Below are 23,407 nucleotides of genomic sequence, written 5' to 3' on the forward strand. Positions count from 1 at the left end.
GTCAATATGGTAAATTTGACACGAAAAAGCATCAAAATCTGATAAAACTGTCTTGTATTAACACCTACCTATAGTTTTTGTGAGTTGAATTTATTCAGATTGGTCCCCTTCATCTTTATTGAGAGTTTGAAAAAAAAGTTTAATTCTGGAACTGTGATTTTTTTTCACGATAATTGCCCAAAAATGGGTAAAAACTGATTAAAAATGGAAAAATCTTTAAAATTGGGTACTTTCAGAGGCCGTAGCAAAAAAAGAAGCGCACCACCATATAATTTTTTCTTCACCAATATTTTTTACAGTCATATTAACCCAAAAATCAGGTTTAGAAAAAAAGAGTTTAATTCTAGAAATTTTGGGCTCCTCAGAGGGGTACATCCTGAAATAATAGTGACATCGATTATAACCAACGTGACGTTTCGACGATGAATGAACTCACCACACGGTGAGATCACTATGGTGCAGTCGAATGCGCGAACTTTGACTACGAAAAGCTTCAGGATTTGATGAGATGCCTGCAGTAGTTAATAAAAAACACAGCAGCCATTGAATTTTTGTATATAATCTGTAACGATTGTTTCGAACTGGGAAAGGTACCAGATAAATGGACTAAAAGCATAATCAATCCAGTTTTTAAACCTGGATCTGAAGATAGAACGATTCCTTTAAATTACCGGGTAGTTACATTAATATCTGTCCCTAGTAAAATATATTCGGCCATGTTCTCAATACTCGTTTTAATTCATGGCTCGCAAAGTACTGTGTGATTAACAGAACGGATTCAGAGAGAAACGAAGTTGCAAGGAACGGGCATAAATGGAAAGTTCCTGTCTGCGATTCAGTCTTTGTATGATAACGTGAAATGTGCTGTAAAAGAATGGCAAGCCGTTCTCGTCAAAACTATGTTTAAACCATTTTTTTTTAAATTTACATACTGAGAATTAAAAAAAAAACACAATGAGATTAAAAAACCTAAAAACACACACTGAGAATAAAATAGTACACAATGAGATTTCATAAAGACGAACTGTCTTTCTGAGATTACAAAAAACCTAAAAACACACACTGAGAATTGAAAATTACACACTGAGAATTGAAAATTACACACTAAGATTTCAAAAAGACACACTGAGATGAAATAAACTGAAAAACAAACATTGAGAATTGAAAATTACACACTAAGATTTCAAAAAGACACACTGAGATGAAATAAACTGAAAAACAAACATTGAGAATTGAAAATTACACACTAAGATTTCAAAAAGACACACTGAGATGAAATAAACTGAAAAACACACATTGAGAATTGAAAATTACACAATGAGATTTGTGCGCACATTTTATGCGTCCATATCGAATTAGTATATTTAATCTGAATCTATTACAAGCTTAAATAACTAGGGGGTAGAACTCGCTTTTCATCTGTAGCCTAGGTTCCTGTCTCCAATTGTCATTGCAATGCGAACTCAGAATAGGCCGGGATCCCAGACTATTCTTATTTGGCGCCATGGAATCCTTACAATTTTCTCAAGTAACTGTGAGCAAGCACAACAAAATTATGGCAAGCCGTTCTCGTCAAAACTATGTTTTCGTTGTCGTTTGTTTATGTAATATATACGTGTTTCTCGTTTCTCGTTTTGTTTACATAGATTAGACCGTTGGTTTTCCCGTTTGAATGGTTTTACACTAGTAATTTTGGGGCCCTTTATAGCTTGTTGTTCGGTGTGAGCCAAGGCTCCGTGTTGAAGGCCGTACTTTAACCTATAATGGTTTAATTTTTAAATTGTTATTTGGATGGAGAGTTGTCTCATTGGCACTCACACCACATCTTCCTATATCTATTAAACCATTTTTCGAAAAATTTACACACTGAGAATTACAACAAAGCACACTGAGATTTAAAAACTTCAAAGCACAAACTGAGAATTAAAAAAATACACACTGAGATTTCATAAAGACGCACTGAGATTACAAAAATGAAAAACTAACAATGAGAATTAAAAATTACACACTGAGAATTGAAAATTACACACTGAGAATTGAAAATTACACACTGACATTTCAAAAAGACACACTGAGAATAGATAAACTGAAAACACACATTGAGAATTTAAAATTACACACTGAGATTTGTGTGCACTTTTTATGCGCACATATCTTATTAGCATACTTAATCTGAATCTATTACAAACTTAAAACAAATAGGGGACAGAACTCGTTAGTCAGGCCTTCGATTTGGTTCCAAATTATTTATAAAAAAACTTTAGAAATACAAGAACAAGAAAAATAGCCAGTTAGTTCTTGTGGATGGTCAAAAGCACATGTCACAGAAAAAGAGCACATCTCTATACCTGAAACTGAGGTAAATGTACACTGGCCGAGATAATTTTTTTCTGAAACAAGTTCGTGTCTGGATGATGAATAAATGACAGGAAATTCAACCGCACCGTAATAACTTTTATATTGTAGTGATACAAATCAGTATACTTAGGACTAATAGTATTATACTTATATAGTATACACAGAAAATTGGTTTTTGCATTTGCATTCCCGAAGTTACTCATCTCTTCCTTCCTTTATACTGTTTTTATACTAAAGGTTACAATTGAATTCAAAGTTATTTGTGCAAACATGCACATACAGAGTAAACAAAAGAAAATAGTAGCATGAATTCCATGCGTATAGAATTATAGCACTTTTCAGTATACAATGACTTTAGGCTTATGAGAGTATGAAAATTAAAATGTATTTGAATACCCGCTTGAAGGTTTTTTAGGACTATGACAGCCATCTTGCACGCAAAACCCCCATGGGCATTTTGAAAAGTTGGCACCGGTATGCGTTATTTGTATAATAAAGTGCATAACCGCCCTTGCATGCCTATGTTTATTTATTAAACCCTGTGCGGGACAAATTTGCCATTCCAGGATTGGCAAATCTGACTTTGTCGGTTTACAAGATATCAAAAATATTTTTTGCCCAAGTGATAGATAATCAAAAATGTTAAATTTCCCCATATGTCCCAACATGTCACCATTGTCACTATTGTCACCACAGCTGATTAAAAGTACATTTCACATGGGAAAAGTTAAAGTTCCCATGGGAAAGGAAAAGTTTCAATGGGAAAAGTAAAAGTTCTCATGGGAATTTTAAAGTTCCCATCGGAACTTTAATATCCCATGGGAACATTGGTAGATAGTTTCTTCCCATGGGACATTTTTTCTTCCCATGGGAACTAAATTTCTTCCCATGGGAAGATATATTTTTCCCATGGGAACATTTTTTTTTTTAATTTTTTTTTTTCTTCTTCAGAATTTGTAAAAAAGCTGTGTAATATCGCAATGGACTGACAGTCACTATAGTAACAATGACTGGAACAGTTTAACAAGCATTCCATTTGATAAATTATTTCAACACATTAAAAGTATTTATATCATACTTTTACACTCAAAAGTCTTTTAATATCGTTGAATGATTGATAGAAATTCTACCGTCCAGCGGCTGATTTTACAATTTGAATCTCACACATTTGTGTTCGGTCAATCGGTTAATTTAAGAATAAAAATCATAATTCTGTTTTAATCTATATATACATGGGGAATCACGAATCATGTTTAAGATTATTTTCTAATTAAAATCCTATAATTTCATGAAATTGACATCATAATTATTATTAATGTACTTATTCTCTTTCGTCGACGTAACTCGATATGTGTGGTTTTCGCCACTAGAAAGATGTGCACTTATTTTTTTTAAATTTAGTTTCATTGATTTGGTCAAATTTCCTAATCATGCTAATGCAATGTTGTTACTCGTCTACACAAAAATCTTTTATTTCTATTCATTTTTCACAAACTTTTGAAAGTCTTGTTAGATTTTTCTTTTACTGATCTCTCAGGTAAATATCAAAGACTTTAGAGAATCCAGAGTTTTCCATTTCCAAGGACGAATCAGGATTAAATATAATCTTTATGATATATTCACTTGTACTTTACTCGTAGGCTTTCTTCGTGTAATTTATAGTTTAAAGGAATTATTTGATGAGTTTAACTGTTGATCAACTTTAAAAATATTAGGGTTTGACTAACAGTAGTTCCGTAAAAAAAAATCTTTCTATAGTTAAAATGTTCTACAATTCATATTTGTAATGGTACTCGTCACCAATGTTGTTTGTGTCACAGCGACGGCAGATTATGTTTTCTCTCTTTAAATCCTGCCACCTTCCAGATTCAATCGGCAAGTGGCGACTGACTACCACATCTATATTCATTTTGCATATTATATAAATGAATTTAGTAAGGTAAATATGTCATTATGAAAAGAAGTTTTCAAATTATTAATTCTTTTTGAAAATACAACAACATTAAGTTTTATGCAATTATGCTGAGACTACTATAACACAGTTATAGTAGTCTCAGAATTATGTAATAACAGATAAGCATTCTTGTTGAAACTGGTCTTTGGGTTTCCGTTTGATTAATATTGACACCTATTTATCTCTAACTGTGCATTATAATGACTCTATAATATTGAACATACTCATACCGCAGATCACACCGTAATTATCAAAAACATTTTTTCATATATGATATCCACTTAGTTTCTATTCTGTTATTAGCATCAGAGACATATAATACATTATGTCTCTGGCATAATCAAGGATTTCGAAATATTTGTAATTTGCATTTTTTTTTAATTTGTATTTTTTATTAGGTACGTGAAATAATATTTTAAATTTATTGAAAAATTGCATAACGGGCATATTCTATAGTATACTTCTTAGTTTGAATTAAGAGTCTAAACTTTTTCAAATATTGAATACGCAACAAAATCTCTGTAAAGGCATTTGATTGGGTATTAGTTTAAAGGTAGGCGTGGTTTTCGGTAACTTTCCTACAATCATGCAACTGGCCTATTCGACAAAACTGTGTGCGCTGATGCGCGTAAACTGGCTATTGTAACGGCACGTGTTTTACATCGGAATCTGTCGTGCGTGACCAATGTTTATTGTATAATTTCTTGCCATGTGGTCAAATTATGTGACATATACGTTTTAAAGGTTGAAACTTAAATTTGCTTTTTGAAAGATTATCGGCAGTGCATTTAGTATTTAGTATTTAGTGTTTAAAAAAAAACCCAAGACTTTTAATAATAAAAGAAGGATGCACATCAACAGAGAATATAATCAGGGACTATTATACTAAAGTATTAATTTATAGTCCCGGGCGTATTGCATTTCCGCTAATTTTTCAAAGTCCCAATACTACGTTTCCGCAAATTCAAAGTATACGTTTCCGCAATTTGCATTTATAACTTTTCCGGAAAATTACCTGGTTGAATATATATTAGATAAATTAGGCATCACCTCTTGACCCCCCGAGGAAAAGAGAACAATGAATGGTGCCGAGTCTTTCATACCCACCAAAAGGAGCAGTTTTACGCTAGCCATCCTAATATTTTTGTCTCTGTCGATGTATTGAAACTTCAAACAACATCTTACAGATGAGAAATCTAACCGTAAAAGCAACGCTTCGGAAATATGAAAAAAGAAGATGGACTAAGTCTTCCTTCTTGAACAAAATACAAAACTTGTAAACGGTGAATGTACTACTGTAGATATATCTGATTAGTGCTGTCTTTTGGACATACGTTTTCTTACGTTATGACGAGTTTTTCTTGCATGCACTGATGAACTTTTACTTAATAAATATTTATTTTTTTGATTATGACTTTGCTTTCGATCAACAGGTATTCCATAATTATTTGCGGATAAGTTATAATTTATTTTTTCTGGAATAGTAACTTTTTTCCGGAAAAGTAAGATATTTATTTGCGGAAACGTCATATTTTTTTTCCGGAAAAGTAATGCCAATTTGCGGAAACGTAAAACGCCGATAGTCCCATATAGTATAATACATGTATTATATGGCTCAGATATTAACTATAACGTGTTCTGGAAAAAAATTAAGTGTATGAGAATTTGAATTACCTAATAAGACAGTGGCGGATCCAGCCATTTGAAAAAAGGGGTGTGGGGGGGGGGGGGGGGGGCAACCTAGGACAAAGTGGGTTTCCAACTATATGTCCCCACTCAAATGCATTGATCTTTCAAAAAAAGGGGTTCCAACCCCCAGAACCCTCCCCTGGATCCGCCACTGTAAGGACATCTCGATCACCTTCGACAAAATATTATTGCATGAATGGTAAATCGCTGATCTATAATCGTAGAAGTGATTTGTGACTGTTATACGTAGAGACATCTATACGCATTCTGGTTTACGTTTACAATGAACACACTATACATGTTTCTTTGACTGAATATCAATCATTTTTGGGCAGACTTGCTTTTTCTTTGTATTCGTAAAAAATATCGTACGTTTCATTATATTTGAATGCTTCAAAAAAGCTTCAAAATACTATAAGCTTGTATTTTTACTTTTTTAGGGTCGATTTCTGTTTGTATATTAAACATACAACAAAAGTTTATATTGGTATATGCAAGGATTTGTATTTGTTAACTATACAAATCCTTGGTATATGGTAAGTTATTGTTTCATTTTACATGTTTACCATTGGTGACATCACGGTGCCTCTGGCAATAATTTCTTAAACCATCTTTAAATCTTTCACATAAACTAATCGGTTTAAATAAAATAGACACTTAAGTGTTTAAAAAGTGGTCGAAATCTTTCGTCAGATGAACCTGAAATTTGAGTCCAAATCGGTCCTCACCGGACCTACATGTACTCCTTTTGAAAAATGAATTTATCTGCGTTTTCCATTCAGTTTCTGTCATTCATCGTATGTGGGTACTGATTTATCTAATTATCAAAATTAAAGTTTTTGTAATCATTTTCGTAACACACTCCGTGCGTGCAGTACGATACGAAAAATGTCTACATCACGGTGGGTAAGGTTGCCCTGCAAGAAATCTTTCTGTTCTGGTGATTTGTTCCTGACTGGTTCTGGTGAATATGTAAAAAAAAGAAGACGATAATGATGATTTTTTTTTTAGTTTGTTTCTTATGGGTTTATGGGCCACCAATTTAAAAATGTGACCTTGTAAACTGTTTCAGTAAAAGTAACGCAAAAGTGCTTACTTTTTGAAAATGTTGAACACAAAAAATAAAATAAAAATGCCCCTGGAGACCGCTTTCTTTACCCAAAACCACACGACAAAAATGTTTGGTGAAAAACCTGCACAATCTATATTAAAATTGTGCATTTTCTCAATTTAGAAATGTCCTGATTCTGTACTGGTTGGTCCTGCCATTGTGCTGGTGTGTCCTGATGGTAAACGGAAAAAAGTCACGAGGAAAATTCAACTGCAGTTTTTGTATGCATAGAAAAAAATCTTGATATACCTGAATATATTCAATTATCTTAAGTGGTAATAATAAAAAGAAGATGTGGTATGATTGCAAATGAGACAACTATCCACAAAAGACCAAAATGACACAAACATTAACAACTATATATCACCGTACGGCCTTCAACAATGAGCAAAGCCCATACCGCATAGTCAGCTATAAAATGCCCCGATAAGATAATGTAAATCAATTCAAACGAGAAAACTAACGGCCTTATTTAAGTAAAAAAATGAACAAAAAACAAATATGTAGCACATAAACAAATGACAACCACTGAATTACAGGCTCCTGACTTGGGACAGGCACATACATAAATAATGTGGCGGGGTTAAACATGTGAGCGGGATTCCAACCCTCCCCTAACCTGGGACAGTGGTATAACAGTACAACATAAGAACGAACTATAAAAATCAGTTGAAAAAAGCTTAACTAATCAGATGGAAAAAAAATACAAGTGGAAATTCATTTGCCGTTTTAACAAACAGGGAAAGCTTATTGTTTCTTTTTATTTATTAATGAGACCAAGTTGTATTTCATTGTCATGCCTTTCCTAACAAAGGAGGAAGTGAAAGGTCTACACATAGTGAAATGTGCCACAAGAAACCACTATTTAATATATCACCAGTCCCCACCAATAACGGTTGTAAATACTAAACTAATATTGATGACAATGAGTTGTTTGTTTAACACTAAATGGAAGGATTTTCATCTTCAAAATTCAAAATAGCATGTGGTCAAGCCATATACTGAATTTCTAACTTTGACTGAACTTAAAGAGAATTGTTGCTGTTAGATACAACTCGCATCTCCTTCTTAAGCGATAAAATACAAAAATAATTACAACAAAACATGTATCTGAAATACACCAGCATATACGGTACCGGTTTCATATAAATGCTTAATGATTTATAATTTCATACTATTATATAAAACTTATAAAATTTGCTGGCTACAGGTGGACACAGCTGGACACAGTACTTTTTCAATATAAAACTTCTAGAAACTGTGTCCCCTCATTTCTAGAAGTTTTATATTGAAAAAGTACTGTGTCCAGCTGTGTCCACCTGTAGCCAGCAAATTTTATAAGTTTTATATAGAAATTGCGTTGTGTCCACTTGTGTCCGCCTGTGTCCCCTCATTTCTAGAAGTTTTATATACGAATAGTACTGTGTCCAGCTGTGTCCATCTGTAGCCAGCATATTTTATAAGTTTTATATAGAAATTGCGTTGTGTCCACTTGTGTCCGCCTGTATCCCCTCATTTCTAGAAGTTTTATATTGAAAAAGTACTGTGTCCAGCTGTAGCCAGCATATTTTATAAGTTTTATATAGAAATTGCGTTGTGTCCACTTGTGTCCGCCTGTATCCCCTCATTTCTAGAAGTTTTATATTGAAAAAGTACTGTGTCCAGCTGTGTCCACCTGTAGCCAGCAAATTTTATAAGTTTTATATAGAAATTGCGTTGTGTCCACTTGTGTCCGCCTGTGTCCCCTCATTTCTAGAAGTTTTATATAGGAATAGTACTGTGTCCAGCTGTGTCCATCTGTAGCCAGCATATTTTATAAGTTTTATATAGAAATTGCGTTGTGTCCACTTGTGTCCGCCTGTGTCCCCTCATTTCTAGAAGTTTTATATAGGAATAGTACTGTGTCCAGCTGTGTCCATCTGTAGCCAGCATATTTTATAAGTTTTATATAGAAATTGCGTTGTGTCCACTTGTGTCCGCCTGTAACCCCCCATATCAAGAAGTTTTATATAGGAATAGTACTGTGTCCAGCTGTGTCCACCTGTAGCCAGCAAATTTTATAAGTTTTATATAGAAATTGCGTTGTGTCCACTTGTGTCCGCCTGTGTCCCCTCATTTCTAGAAGTTTTATATAGGAATAGTACTGTGTCCAGCTGTGTCCATCTGTAGCCAGCATATTTTTTAAGTTTTATATAGAAATTGCGTTGTGTCCACTTGTGTCCGCCTGTGTCCCCTCATTTCTAGAAGTTTTATATAGGAATAGTACTGTGTCCAGCTGTGTCCATCTGTAGCCAGCATATTTTATAAGTTTTATATAGAAATAACGTTGTGTCCACTTGTGTCCGCCTGTATCCCCTCATTTCTAGAAGTTTTATATTGAAAAAGTACTGTGTCCACCTGTAGCCAGCATATTTTATAAGTTTTATATAGAAATTGCGTTGTGTCCACTTGTGTCCGCCTGTATCCCCTCATTTCTAGAAGTTTTATATTGAAAAACTTTTAAAGTACTGTGTCCAGCTGTGTCCACCTGTAGCCAGCAAATTTTTTAAGTTTTATATAGAAATTGCGTTGTGTCCACTTGTGTCCGCCTGTGTCCCCTCATTTCTAGAAGTTTTATATAGAAATTGCGTTGTGTCCACGTGTGTCCGCCTGTAACCCCCCATATCAAGAAGTTCTATATAGGAATAGTACTGTGTCCAGCTGTGTCCACCTGTAGCCAGCATATTTTATAAGTTTTATATAGAAAAAACGTTGTGTCCACTTGTGTCCGCCTGTAACCCCCCATATCAAGAAGTTTTATATAGGAATAGTACTGTGTCCAGCTGTGTCCACCTGTAGCCAGCATATTTTATAAGTTTTATATAGAAATTGCGTTGTGTCAACTTGTGTCCGCCTGTATCCCCTCATTTCTAGAAGTTTTATATTGAAAAAGTACTGTGTCCAGCTGTGTCCACCTGTAGCCAGCAAATTTTATAAGTTTTATATAGAAATTGCGTTGTGTCCACTTGTGTCCGCCTGTGTCCCCTCATTTCTAGAAGTTTTATATTGAAATATCACTGTGTCCAGTTGTGTCCACCTGTAGCCAGCAGATTTTATAAGTTTTATATAGAAATTACGTTGTGTCCACTTGTGTCCGCCTGTAACCCCCCATATCAAGAAGTTTTATATAGGAATAGTACTGTGTCCAGCTGTGTCCACCTGTAGCCAGCATATTTTATAAGTTTTATATAGAAATTGCGTTGTGTCCACTTGTGTCCGCCTGTATCCCCTCATTTCTAGAAGTTTTATATTGAAAAAGTACTGTGTCCAGCTGTGTCCACCTGTAGCCAGCAAATTTTATAAGTTTTATATAGAAATTGCGTTGTGTCAACTTGTGTCCGCCTGTGTCCCCTCATTTCTAGAAGTTTTATATAGGAATAGTACTGTGTCCAGCTGTGTCCATCTGTAGCCAGCATATTTTATAAGTTTTATATAGAAATTGCGTTGTGTCCACTTGTGTCCGCCTGTGTCCCCTCATTTCTAGAAGTTTTATATAGGAATAGTACTGTGTCCAGCTGTGTCCATCTGTAGCCAGCATATTTTATAAGTTTTATATAGAAATTGCGTTGTGTCCACTTGTGTCCGCCTGTATCCCCTCATTTCTAGAAGTTTTATATTGAAAAAGTACTGTGTCCACCTGTAGCCAGCATATTTTATAAGTTTTATATAGAAATTGCGTTGTGTCAACTTGTGTCCGCCTGTATCCCCTCATTTCTAGAAGTTTTATATTGAAAAAGTACTGTGTCCAGCTGTGTCCACCTGTAGCCAGCAAATTTTATAAGTTTTATATAGAAATTGCGTTGTGTCCACTTGTGTCCGCCTGTGTCCCCTCATTTCTAGAAGTTTTATATTGAAATATCACTGTGTCCAGTTGTGTCCACCTGTAGCCAGCAGATTTTATAAGTTTTATATAGAAATTACGTTGTGTCCACTTGTGTCCGCCTGTAACCCCCCATATCAAGAAGTTTTATATAGGAATAGTACTGTGTCCAGCTGTGTCCACCTGTAGCCAGCATATTTTATAAGTTTTATATAGAAATTGCGTTGTGTCCACTTGTGTCCGCCTGTATCCCCTCATTTCTAGAAGTTTTATATTGAAAAAGTACTGTGTCCAGCTGTGTCCACCTGTTGCCAGCAAATTTTATAAGTTTTATATAGAAATTGCGTTGTGTCAACTTGTGTCCGCCTGTGTCCCCTCATTTCTAGAAGTTTTATATAGGAATAGTACTGTGTCCAGCTGTGTCCATCTGTAGCCAGCATATTTTATAAGTTTTATATAGAAATTGCGTTGTGTCCACTTGTGTCCGCCTGTGTCCCCTCATTTCTAGAAGTTTTATATAGGAATAGTACTGTGTCCAGCTGTGTCCATCTGTAGCCAGCATATTTTATAAGTTTTATATAGAAATTGCGTTGTGTCCACTTGTGTCCGCCTGTATCCTCTCATTTCTAGAAGTTTTATATTGAAAAAGTACTGTGTCCACCTGTAGCCAGCATATTTTATAAGTTTTATATAGAAATTGCGTTGTGTCCACTTGTGTCCGCCTGTATCCCCTCATTTCTAGAAGTTTTATATTGAAAAAGTACTGTGTCCAGCTGTGTCCACCTGTAGCCAGCAAATTTTATAAGTTTTATATAGAAATTGCGTTGTGTCCACTTGTGTCCGCCTGTGTCCCCTCATTTCTAGAAGTTTTATATAGAAATTGCGTTGTGTCCACTTGTGTCCGCCTGTGTCCCCTCATTTATAGAAGTTTTATATTGAAATATCACTGTGTCCAGTTGTGTCCACCTGTAGCCAGCAGATTTTATAAGTTTTATATAGAAATAACGTTGTGTCCACTTGTGTCCGCCTGTAACCCCCCATATCAAGAAGTTTTATATAGGAATAGTACTGTGTCCAGCTGTGTCCACCTGTAGCCAGCATATTTTATAAGTTCTATATAGAAATTGCGTTGTGTCCACTTGTGTCCGCCTGTATCCTCTCATTTCTAGAAGTTTTATATTGAAAAAGTACTGTGTCCAGCTGTGTCCACCTGTAGCCAGCAAATTTTATAAGTTTTTTTTATAGAAATTGCTTTGTGTCCACTTGTGTCCGCCTGTGTCCCCTCATTTCTAGAAGTTTTATATAGAAATTGCGTTGTGTCCACGTGTGTCCGCCTGTGTCCCCTCATTTCTAGAAGTTTTATATTGAAATAGCACTGTGTCCAGTTGTGTCCACCTGTAGCCAGCAGATTTTATAAGTTTTATATAGAAATAACGTTGTGTCCACTTGTGTCCGCCTGTAACCCCCCATATCAAGAAGTTTTATATAGGAATAGTACTGTGTCCAGCTGTGTCCACCTGTAGCCAGCATATTTTATAAGTTTTATATAGAAATTGCGTTGTGTCCACTTGTGTCCGCCTGTATCCCCTCATTTCTAGAAGTTTTATATTGAAAAAGTACTGTGTCCAGCTGTGTCCACCTGTAGCCAGCAAATTTTATAAGTTTTTTATAGAAATTGCGTTGTGTCCACTTGTGTCCGCCTGTATCCCCTCATTTCTAGAAGTTTTATATTGAAATACCACTGTGTCCACCTGTAGCCAGCAGATTTTATAAGTCTTATATAGAAATAGTACTGTGTCCAGCTGTGTCCGCTTGTAACCCCTTATTTCATAAAGTTTTATAGAGAAATACGTTGTGTCCACTTGTGTCCGACTGTATACCCTCATTTCTAGAAGTTTTATATTGAAATAGCACGGTGTCCAGCTGTGTCCACCTGTAGCCAGCAGATTTTGAAAGTTTTATATAGAAATTGCGTTGTGTCCGCCTGCAGTCAGTAGTTTTTTTTTATGTTTTATATAGAAGTAACCGTGTGTCCAGCTGTGTCCGCCTTAATCACAAGTTTTATATAACACTTGGGCTTCTGTAGTAACCTTTTGTCCAGCTGTGTCCGTCTAAATCACACGTTTTATATAACACTGGGCTTCTGTTACCACTATAATAGACATTGATTGTTTATCTGTTTATATAGTTTTATACATACGTGTCCATGTATCCCCGGACACAAAATGCATGCTAACTATATTTTGCACCGAAAATAGGACATATCTAACAATTTGAATGTAAATATGTAAATAAAAATTTGTTTTCTATATTTATATGCTACGCAAGTTTACAGTTGACTTAATTTAATTTCAGTGCTCGTATGATGTGGATTGGACCCCATTGTAAACACAATAGACCAGAGGCCCGAAACTACTCATTCTGGATTAAGAATTCCACAGACAACAACTTTTTAAGGGAACAGGGTATACGATGTCTAGCAGACCATGAAATAGGAACACATTTTGTATCCTTCAAACAATTTGTAATATCTTTCTATATATACACTGTCACTATGGTTGCAAGATGTGTTTTCACCTTGAATTTTTATATTAAACATACATGCATATTATGGTTGCAGGATGTGTTTTCTCCATTGATTTTTGTAAAGCACTTACTGTGGATTCTTTTATTTTCATGGGTACCAATTTTTGCGGGTTTGAACAAATCTTACACCTTCTTAGACATTTAATTTCGTGGTTCTGCCAAAGTCTACATACAAGCCTATGGCAAATTTTGTGGTTCATGTGTACCCACAAAATCAACAAAAAGAATCCATAGTTACATAGTTATAGTCATACATGCACACCAATGATTATTTCATCATATTTATTTCATTTTATTTATGTATTTTTTGTTTATTTTAAAATTTAGCCATGCTTTGCTTCAAGTTGCTGATCTTCACTCACAGTACTTGGGATTTTCGTATAGTTGCTGATTTTCTCTGTACTTTGAACTGGAGCTTTTTGTGTTTTACAGAACAGTCTCATTTCAGGTATCAAACATAATTGCTGAAAGGGGCAAGAGGGAGGGGGGTGATGTGCAAAAAGAAAATTGATAGTAAAGATGGACCAAACTTTGTACGGGTTGGAATGTAGTAGAGATCTGTTTATTTTTTTATGACATGAACCACACAGAGTCAACTTAAGGAGGTAGACCTAGGTTAAGGGAAATAACTCTTAAAATCATCAGTATGTTTGTGTCAACCATTTTCATAAATATATTCAAAGCTTCTATGTTACATTGATTATTTTCAATCTGTTTCAGTTAAATGCTTAAAATAAGTTGATGAAACTTGACTTTTACAAACACATAACAGAGTCAACTTAATGTGATCATGAAACCAAACTAGTCTAATACTCTTTCACGTCATCTACTTCTTAGTAGTAACCTTATTTGAAAAAGAAAGTAATATTTCAGCTTTTTTTCCAAATTTTATTCGATTTATAACAAAACTAACGTTCAATACTTTAAATTCAGAAATTATTGCATGCATTTATCATTGAGATTTTGTCCTTTAAGCCTAAAATGTGATTTGATTTAATGCGATATTTAGATTATTCATATAAAAATTTCAAAATCCCAGTTTGAATTATTTCGATTATCACCCTGTTGCATTTTTCACAATGATACAAACATCGCAATAATTTCTGAATTGACAGTTTGTTGCAATTCTAAAATAAATAGTACACTTTTATAACAAGGCTTTCAACTGACAGAAAGAGTTAGTAAACAAATTATCTGCTTTTTATGTAAAATATTTACATACACAGCTTGTAGTGTTTTATCAGCACACGCTTTTCCCATCTTCTCACAACACTTGCACTGGCATAATTTTCATTCAAGTTTTTTTTTACAAAATCATTCACACCTCATTCATTTAGTAATAACTAATAAGGAAAGATTAATCCTTGACCCTCTAACACAGGTACGTGCTTATAATGATGGATTTCAACCTTGGTTTAGCAATAGAAAAAGGTTTAGTCTACGTGCTTCACAAATGACAACACTTCCAGCTATTCGGTCTGAAGAAGGTTTGGCAGCCATTAACACTATAATGAACTCTAGGGTTAGATATCTTTGGCTTCCTGCTCTACAATATTGTAAGTTTAAAAGTATCTTTTTTTTCTCAGAAAAAGTACTCCAGTTTTCACAAATTGATTTTTCCCCCTTTGTGACTTATTTTTAAACTTTCATATAAACACTAACAGTAAGATTTTATTTTTTTCAAATTTTCAGATGCCAACAATCAGGATATTTTTAAAGCAAAAAATGAAATTTAAATTGTTGGATGTTGCCATCTAAAGATCTAGAGCAGTCACTCTAATTAATAAAATTACAACAAAAATCATTTCAAGTTTTTTTTAAAGATTTTTGTCTGCTTAAACTTGGTTTTCTTGTCTAAGGCATGTTTTTGAAACTTTAATATGTTGTTTATAAAAAAAAAAAAAAAAAAAAATAGCAAACAAAGTATTTTAAAGAGTGTCTTTATATATATTTGTTGTGATTTAAGATATATCTAAATCTTGTAAAATCTATATGAAGATGGAGTACTTTCGTAGAGGGCATTATCAATTTAGCTAATGAGCTTTTTTTGTGTGGAATAAAGTTGGTTAAAATGGAAAGCAATATACTACACAGATTTTAGCAGTATTGTAAGCATGCATCTTTCGAAGTTATCTTAATTGTAAGATATTTTGCATCTCATATTTAAAGCACATTTCAACACTAGGTGTTAGTGTTTTCTTTTTGATCCAGGGTTTTGAAGTCCATCACTTAAGTATGAATATAGTTTTCTATCTTTACTAACAAGATTTTCTTCACTTAAATAAAATGTTCTGCAAATTAGTGCACTATGCACCAATTTCATGACCTGATCAATTTACTGATCATTGGTCTAACAATTTAAACTTGTAAACCTTTTTTTTTCACCATCAAATTTGGTGTTTCAGAATCTAATGCGTTCTTGGTGATTTTTTCATAAGCATTTGCATAATTTTTTTCAATTGGTTAATAATGGATGTGATAGTATTGTAATTCACAAACACTGATTTTACCCACAATCCTATAGATTTTGAAACAGCCATTTTTTTTATAGCTTTAAACTATTTTTAGAAAATCTGCTTACTTTTTAATCCTTGACTAACCAATAGTTACGGTCTAGCAATGAAGGTGTTCAACCATGGTATTCTGATAGGAAAAGATTCCACCTCAGGGACCAAAACACCTTAGAAGGATTGGCATCTGAAGAAGGCCTTGCTGCCATTCATTCAGTATTTAATGCTAATGTTAAGTACTTATGGTTACCAGCTCTCCAATATTGTAAGTGTAGTACACATGTACCATTTTGCAAACTAAAATACTGCACAGTTGTTTGATATTAATTCATTAGATTACTAATTAAAAGTCACTTTAATTACATATTTTGATCTCTCAGATTTCAATACTAAGATATATGCATATGCATCTTAAATGAAATGAATAATTGAAAGTCATAATCAACAAAGACGTGGCAAAGTTTATGTCAATATTAGGTTAGTATAGCTGTGCAAAAAAGGTTGTGTGGCAGAAAAAAAATTTGCAACACCAATATATATAGAATGCATTGATTATATCAACTCCCTGGCATTTTTGACAAGCAAGCTATTAATTTGCATTAATATCCATTTATGTTGCAGGTTCATATCAGATTGGATTTATGACAAATAATATCATGGAATATTCCATTTATGTTGCAGGTTCACATCAGATTGGATTTATTATGCATAATATCATGGAATATTCCATTCATATTGCAGGTTCATATTGGATTGGATTTATGATACATAATATCATGGAATATTCCATTTATGTTGCAGGTTCACATCAGATTGGAGTAATGATACATAATATCATGGAATATTCCATTTATGTTGCAGGTTCACATCAGATTGGACTTATGATAAATAATATCATGGAATATTCCATCCATGTTCATTTCAATTCATTAATCAATTTATACTTTTCATATTGTAGACTTAAGAGATAATACGAACAGCTATATGACAGCTTGTCATTAATTCATAGGAAGTTCTTTATTATTTTTTTCAGCGCTTATCAGTGATTTTTTTTTTATAAGATATCATATGACAAACAATGTATGTATGTATATTAATATATACACTAGCATTTTTCATTTGAATTACCATTAGATTTTTGTTTTTGCACTTGTTTCCTTGACCATTGCACAGTTTCGATCATTTAATGATGGCCTACAACCTTGGTATAGTGACCGGAAAAGATTTGATCTCCGAGGAAGAAATTGTTTAGAAGAATTACGAGCAGAAGAAGGCCTTGCTGCAATAAACACTATATTAAATGCAAAAACCAGGTTCCTTTGGGGTCCGTCTCTTTTATACTGTAAGTTTTCTTTCTTTGTATCCCTTATATCTTTCTTGCTTTGTATGACCATCTAACATTGTGCATGTTGTGCATGTTTCTTTGATTTTTGCATTTCTTTATATGCATGAATATATTCATTGTCCCTTCAAAATGCATTATTAATCTTTAATGTATTGAAAAACACTAATATTCTACTGTGTAGAAGTTGCATTAATTTCTTTATTTTTCTACTACAGTTAACTGTGCCACTTCTTCGATAACCCCTGCTTAAACTACCCCATTTCTATGTATATATGCTTTATTATTATAAACCAAGTATCTGCTCAATATCATTCTCATAATATTTCATTGTTTAGTGTATGAATTTATTATAAAATACTAATTTTATACTGCTTATAATCACCAGTACCTAGTTCATATTGTTTTTATGCCCAAGCTACGATAGTAGAGGGGAATTATGTTTTCTGGTCTGTGCGTCCTTCCATCTGTTTGTTTGTCCGTGCATGCGTTTGTTCCTCCCGCTTCAGGTTAAAGTTTTCGGTCAAGGTAGCTTTTGATGAAGCTGAAGTCCAATCAACTTGAAACTTAGTACACTTGTTGTTTATGGTATGATCTTTTGTAATTTTAATGCCAAATTAGATTTTTTACCCAATTTCACGGTCCATTGAACAAACAAAATGATAGTGAGAGTGAGGCATCCGTGTACTTTGGACACATCCTTGTTTAATCTATGTTTGAATATTGCATCAAGTGTAACAGATTCATCAGGGACTTTTTTTAAAACTTTACCTGTAATCTGTAATTTTGATTCAACAAAAAAGTTTTTTTTTATTGTGATGGCTATATATCAAGCCTTTTCATAGAACCAGTTCTGAGTCAATGGAGTTCACCAGTCCATTAATATTTTAACAAGATGTTCTGTCCTTTGAATTGACACAAAAGCTTTTGTTCTATGTGAAATTCATTTAATGAAAACTTTGAATTTCTCCTTGAAAAGCAATCATTCATTGATTAATTTGCTGTACAAAATGTTTTGAAAAAAAATAATCTCCTTGTGATGAAAATACATGTAGCAAAGTAACAGAATAATAAATATTCTAAGTAAGAGATAATAATTACAAAAAAAAAATATCAAAAAGGAACAGTACACTTTGCAAAAAATGATATAGACACAGGTAAACTCCAGTGATTCTTTTGGAAAGGGTTTAATTGCACTGCAATAATTTCATGCTCACAAGTTTAAAAATTCAACAGACATTATGGTCTTAAATTTAAATGTTTTTACAATAACAGATTTGCATTTACTCACATGTGTTTTCTATGTAACTTTTAATATTACTGTTGTATGTTTCAGTGACTAACCGTAGCTCTCTTCAATGTCTTTGTATTTAAGACTGGTTGTTGTACTTTTTTTTGTCTTGCATAGAATTTGTATTTTAACATGTACAAACTAATGCATGGTTGTTATTTTGTGGATGGATTATTCATCAATCTCAAGTTTATTACATATATACATTAGCATGTTGGGTGTACTTTAACTCAAATGTATTGACTTTCATATTATCATTATATCTATCCTTTAACATTTAAGAAGGATTTAATTGTCATTATATTAAGCTGATATGAACATCCTATTTTAGTAACTTCTGAAAGTTTACTGAGAAATTCAGACATTATGTCATAGATGTTAAAATCTACTCAGAAGGAAATGTTGATTTGTATTAAAACAGGATGTATAATATAATACAGTTTAAATATGTTATGGCATGTAGTAAATATCTGAAATTTGCACATGATTTTTTTTTATAAATTTGTTATTACTATTTTTTCAGTTCCCATTTAGAGTTTTTTGTTTTAACATATTAATTTATCATAATTAAGGTCTTGAAAGCAGTATCAAATTTACAGCAATAGCAGTTTTAAGATGAAATTAGTATAAAAAAATTATCATATTTTTCTTATCTATTTCTCCTATTTTTTATGTATTTTTAATAACAAAATGTTGTGTTAGGATTTTTTTTATCAATTTCATTGCAGTCTATACTAAAAAATCAAGAATTTTAGAGTCAATTCTTTTGTAAAATTTAAAAATAAAATTATGCTAAATTTAATTCAGGAATTCAAAGAGGTAAATTAAGTTTTTTATTTCCATGTTTTACAGACACAGCTTGTAAAGCAGCAGAGATGACATTTAAACAATTGTATGATCACCTGACCATTTATGTCAAAAGTCCTGAACATCGCTGGAGACTTTGTATGAGAGTCAAACGGGGACTCCTAGATCCTAATGACTTAGGAGGCTATGGAAAAGATCAGTGCTATTTTGAAGGTAATACTGATGAATGTAATGTGAAAATTTTGATACTGAATGCAATTGCAACAGAATAGAACAATGAAATTGACAATAAAAATGGGCAATGCGTCTAAAGAGACATCAACCCTGAAAAAAAGAGCAGAAAACTTCCAAAGGCCACCAATGGGTCTTCCAACACAGAGGGAAAATCCTGCACCCACAGACGGCTTCAGCTGGCCCAAAAACAAATTTATACTGTTGATAATAATGATTCATAGGGTATCAATTTATGTTCGTTAGGTAGATAAAGGTAAAGCCTATTAAAACAAATTTAATGTCATTATGTCAACAAAACAGAAATTAGCAAAACCACTGTTGGCACTAAACAAATATAATATGAACAACATAACTCAGTTCACAATCCATAATTGGTACATTTACCCACAAAAATAAATGAATCCATAGAAAGAAAACAGAATAAAAGACTATGCCAGTATAACATTATAATATCTAAAAATTCTATACATGTATTTGGGGAAATTTCTACACAAAGCTTTATATGTTTCAGGAGCTATCAAAGTACCCCGGTACTATTGAGTTATGAAATTTTAGATTTTAATGTTATAAACTTTTATATCTTTAAGGAGCTGTTGAAATTCTGAGAAGTTTGGACATGATAGATTTTAACGTAATGATGAGTGGAAAAATTTGTGTTGATGAAGTTCAAAGATGCAAACGCATAGCTCGCTTAGACTGTCTAAAATTACCAGCATTCATGAAAAACGAAAATCGTTACAAAAAACATTTGAAAGCCATTGCCCATTTAAATGGGCTTGATTTACACCATCAGAAAAAAAATGCGCCAGCAGCCTACATTAGGCGCCTTAAACAAGGAAGAAGAATAGGTACTGATAAGGTGAGACACATTCGTAGAAGACGTTTTAAAGGGGTCAAAACAGGTAGTCCCACAGGTAGTCTGTCCACGGATTCTGCCGGTAGTGAATATGAGGACTATTGTTATGGCAGTAGTGATTCAAGGGAAGGGGGAAGTCAAGTTGATTACACGCCCGTAGAAAAAATAAGCCAGCAACCCAACACAAAAGACCCAAGGGTTGATAGTGGTTTTGTATCTCATTGTAGTAACCCTAATGATAAAGCTGATACCATTTCTTTAAAATCTTTTGATTCTTCGTCGGTCAAATCATTTAAATCTTTAAAATCAGAAATATCTGTAAATTCAGAAATTTCAGGGAAATCAAAAAGGTCATCAGACTTGTCAAACATCTCTTTGAGATCTCAAAAGTCTGAAACTAAGTCTAGTACCTCAGTGGCCTCTCAGAAGACATTTACCTCAAATTCGTCAGTTAAATTAAAGTCACCTGTGAACAAGGTCATAAAGAATGATCTAGAAAATATTTCACAAAAATCTACTGCACAGGTGTCTAGTAATTTGTCAAATAATAATAATGCATGGACTACACCACGAAGAAAAGACATGCTGCCACCTCTCTTGGACCTCACAGAAGAACAAAAATCTTGGATGTCCACAACAAACGGAACATTACATCTCAGCAAACAACCATTACCTTCAGCTTTCAATCATAACGTGTGTACAACTATTATATCTGGTGAAGATTCAGGAGAACATTCATCCAATGAGAAAGGAGATAAAAGGTCAAGGTCAGCTAGAACAATGGATGATGGTGATTTGAGTGATATCATCAAACATAAGAGTGAAAAGTCTGAGGTAATGCTTCAAAAAGTGCTAAATGACAGTCATGGTGTGGACTTTTCTTCATTAACAAACTCTGGTGTGATTAGGACTAAATCTTTGTCAGCCAATCAGAACTCTGTATTTCATTCTCCTCCTGAAGATTCTTCTCAAAATGGACAAAATGTTATGGAATATGGACCAGAAAAATTTATATATCCAGATCTGACTACTTATTTTGATTCAGATTTTAAAACTTTTGAAAGTCCATTTTTTCAATTAACCCAGAATAAGTCAAAAGAAAATACAAACTTGCTTGCTAAAAGAAGAACGAAATCTGCATGTAGCAGACGCACAAACAATTTACCATAGTGTAAGATGTAACAAATGTGTATGAATGCCATAGTTATAAAGTATAGATTGAAGTATTATACTCAAATACTGATTTGAATTATTATGCTATTATTCCTTTTGAGTTGATAATTTTGATCGGTCAATATATTTTTCTAAACATTTCAGCATTATTATCTTCTTTAAAAAAAACAATTTCATCATATCAGCGTTGCCTCTGTATTATTACTAAATTTCAGAAACTTGAAATGTTGTTATTGTGAGTATTTCTTCTTTTTTTAAATTTGGCGATAGAGTTCATTATTATAATTCATAAAAAGAATTCTTAGATTTCAGTAGAACTGAAAACTTAATCATGGAAAAATATTTGAAGGGTTTATTTTTTTCTTGACTAATAGATACTTCCTGAAATGTTTTTTAAGTAAGTAAACTTTTTTAACTGAAAATAAAGATAGATACTTACTTCTGAGAACCTGTTTTTGATATTGTTAGCATATATATATTGCATTTAAAATATTATTTTTAACTTGTTTATATTTGCCATATTATTTGTACCAAAGAGCTTTATTTTAAAGTGCCATTATTTTATACCAGATGTATATTTTTGTAGTGCTATTTAAGAAAAACTACATTTTTAGCTCACCTGGCCCGAAGGGCCAAGTGAGCTTTTCTCATCACTTGGCGTCCGTCGTCTGTCGTCGTCCGTCGTCGTCGTCGTCGTCCGTCGTCGTCCTGCGTCGGGCGTTAACTTTTACAAAAATCTTCTCCTCTGAAACTACTGGGCCAAATTTAACCAAACTTGGCCACAATCATCATTGAGGTATCTAGTTTGAAAATTGTGTCCGGTGACCCTGCCAACCAACCAAGATGGCCGCCATGGCTAAAAATAGAACATAGGGGTAAAATGCAGTTTTTGGCTTATAACTCAAAAACCAAAGCATTTAGAGCAAATCTGACAAAGGGTGAAATTGTTTATCAGGTTGAGATCTATCTGCTCTAAAATTTTCAGATGAATCTGACATTCCGTTGTTAGGTTGCTGCCCCTGAATTGGTAATTTTAAGGAAATTTTGCTGTTTTTGGTTATTATCTTGAATATTATTATAGATAGAGAAAAACTGTAAACAGCAATAATGTTCAGCAAAGTAAGATCTATAAATAAGTCAACATGACCAAAATGGTCAGTTGACCACTGTAGGAGTTATTGCCCTTTATAGTCAATTTTGAACCATTTTTCGTAAATCTTAGTTATCTTTTAGAAAAATCTTCTCCTCTGAAACTACTGGGCCAAATTAATTGAAACTTGGCCACAATCATCTTTGGGGTATTTAGTATAAAAACTCGGCAAACCAACCAAATTGGCGGCCATGGCTAAAAATAGAACATGGGGGGAAATGCAGTTTTTGCCTTATAACCAAAAAAACAAAGCATTAAGAGCAAATATGACAGAGGTAAAATTGTTGATCAGGTCAAGATCTATCTGCCCTAGAATTTTCAGATGAATTGGATCATCGGTTGTTAGGTTTCTGCCACTAAATTGGTAATTTTGAGGAAATTTTGCTGTTTTTTTGTTATTATCTTGAATATTATTATAGATAGAGATTAACTGTAAACAGCAATAATGTACAGTAAAGTAAGAACTAAAAATAAGTCAACATGACCA

The 23,407-nt window shown here is 33.3% G+C and overlaps 2 protein-coding genes across 4 annotated transcripts in view; one reads left to right on the forward strand and one right to left on the reverse strand.

The window, feature by feature from the left end:
• The window catches only part of LOC134687203 (EEF1A lysine methyltransferase 1-like), a 39,119-nt gene extending 20,237 nt beyond the window's left edge, over positions 1-18,882 (reverse strand). Inside the window, exon 1 of the mRNA XM_063547310.1 lies at positions 18,701-18,882. The gene's annotated coding sequence lies outside the window, so the exon portion shown is untranslated. The remainder of the gene's footprint in view (positions 1-18,700) is intronic.
• LOC134687202 (uncharacterized) overlaps positions 1-22,377 on the forward strand; it is a 30,094-nt gene extending 7,717 nt beyond the window's left edge. For 2 of the 3 annotated variants that reach the window (XM_063547307.1, XM_063547305.1), the window contains exons 3-6: positions 13,327-13,477; positions 17,241-17,409; positions 19,553-19,720; positions 20,329-22,377. In XM_063547307.1, the coding sequence (XP_063403377.1) occupies positions 13,327-13,477; positions 17,241-17,409; positions 19,553-19,720; positions 20,329-21,767 (1,927 nt within the window). In that variant the 3' untranslated portion in view covers positions 21,768-22,377. Of the gene's footprint in view, positions 1-13,326; positions 13,478-16,163; positions 16,333-17,240; positions 17,410-19,552; positions 19,721-20,328 lie in introns of all 3 variants that reach the window. The other variant, XM_063547308.1, reaches the window with a different exon arrangement.
• The last annotated feature ends 1,030 nt before the right edge of the window (positions 22,378-23,407 follow it).

The sequence above is a fragment of the Mytilus trossulus genome, chromosome 10 (assembly GCF_036588685.1).
Source record: "Mytilus trossulus isolate FHL-02 chromosome 10, PNRI_Mtr1.1.1.hap1, whole genome shotgun sequence".
In the NCBI taxonomy this organism is placed as follows: domain Eukaryota; kingdom Metazoa; phylum Mollusca; class Bivalvia; order Mytilida; family Mytilidae; genus Mytilus; species Mytilus trossulus.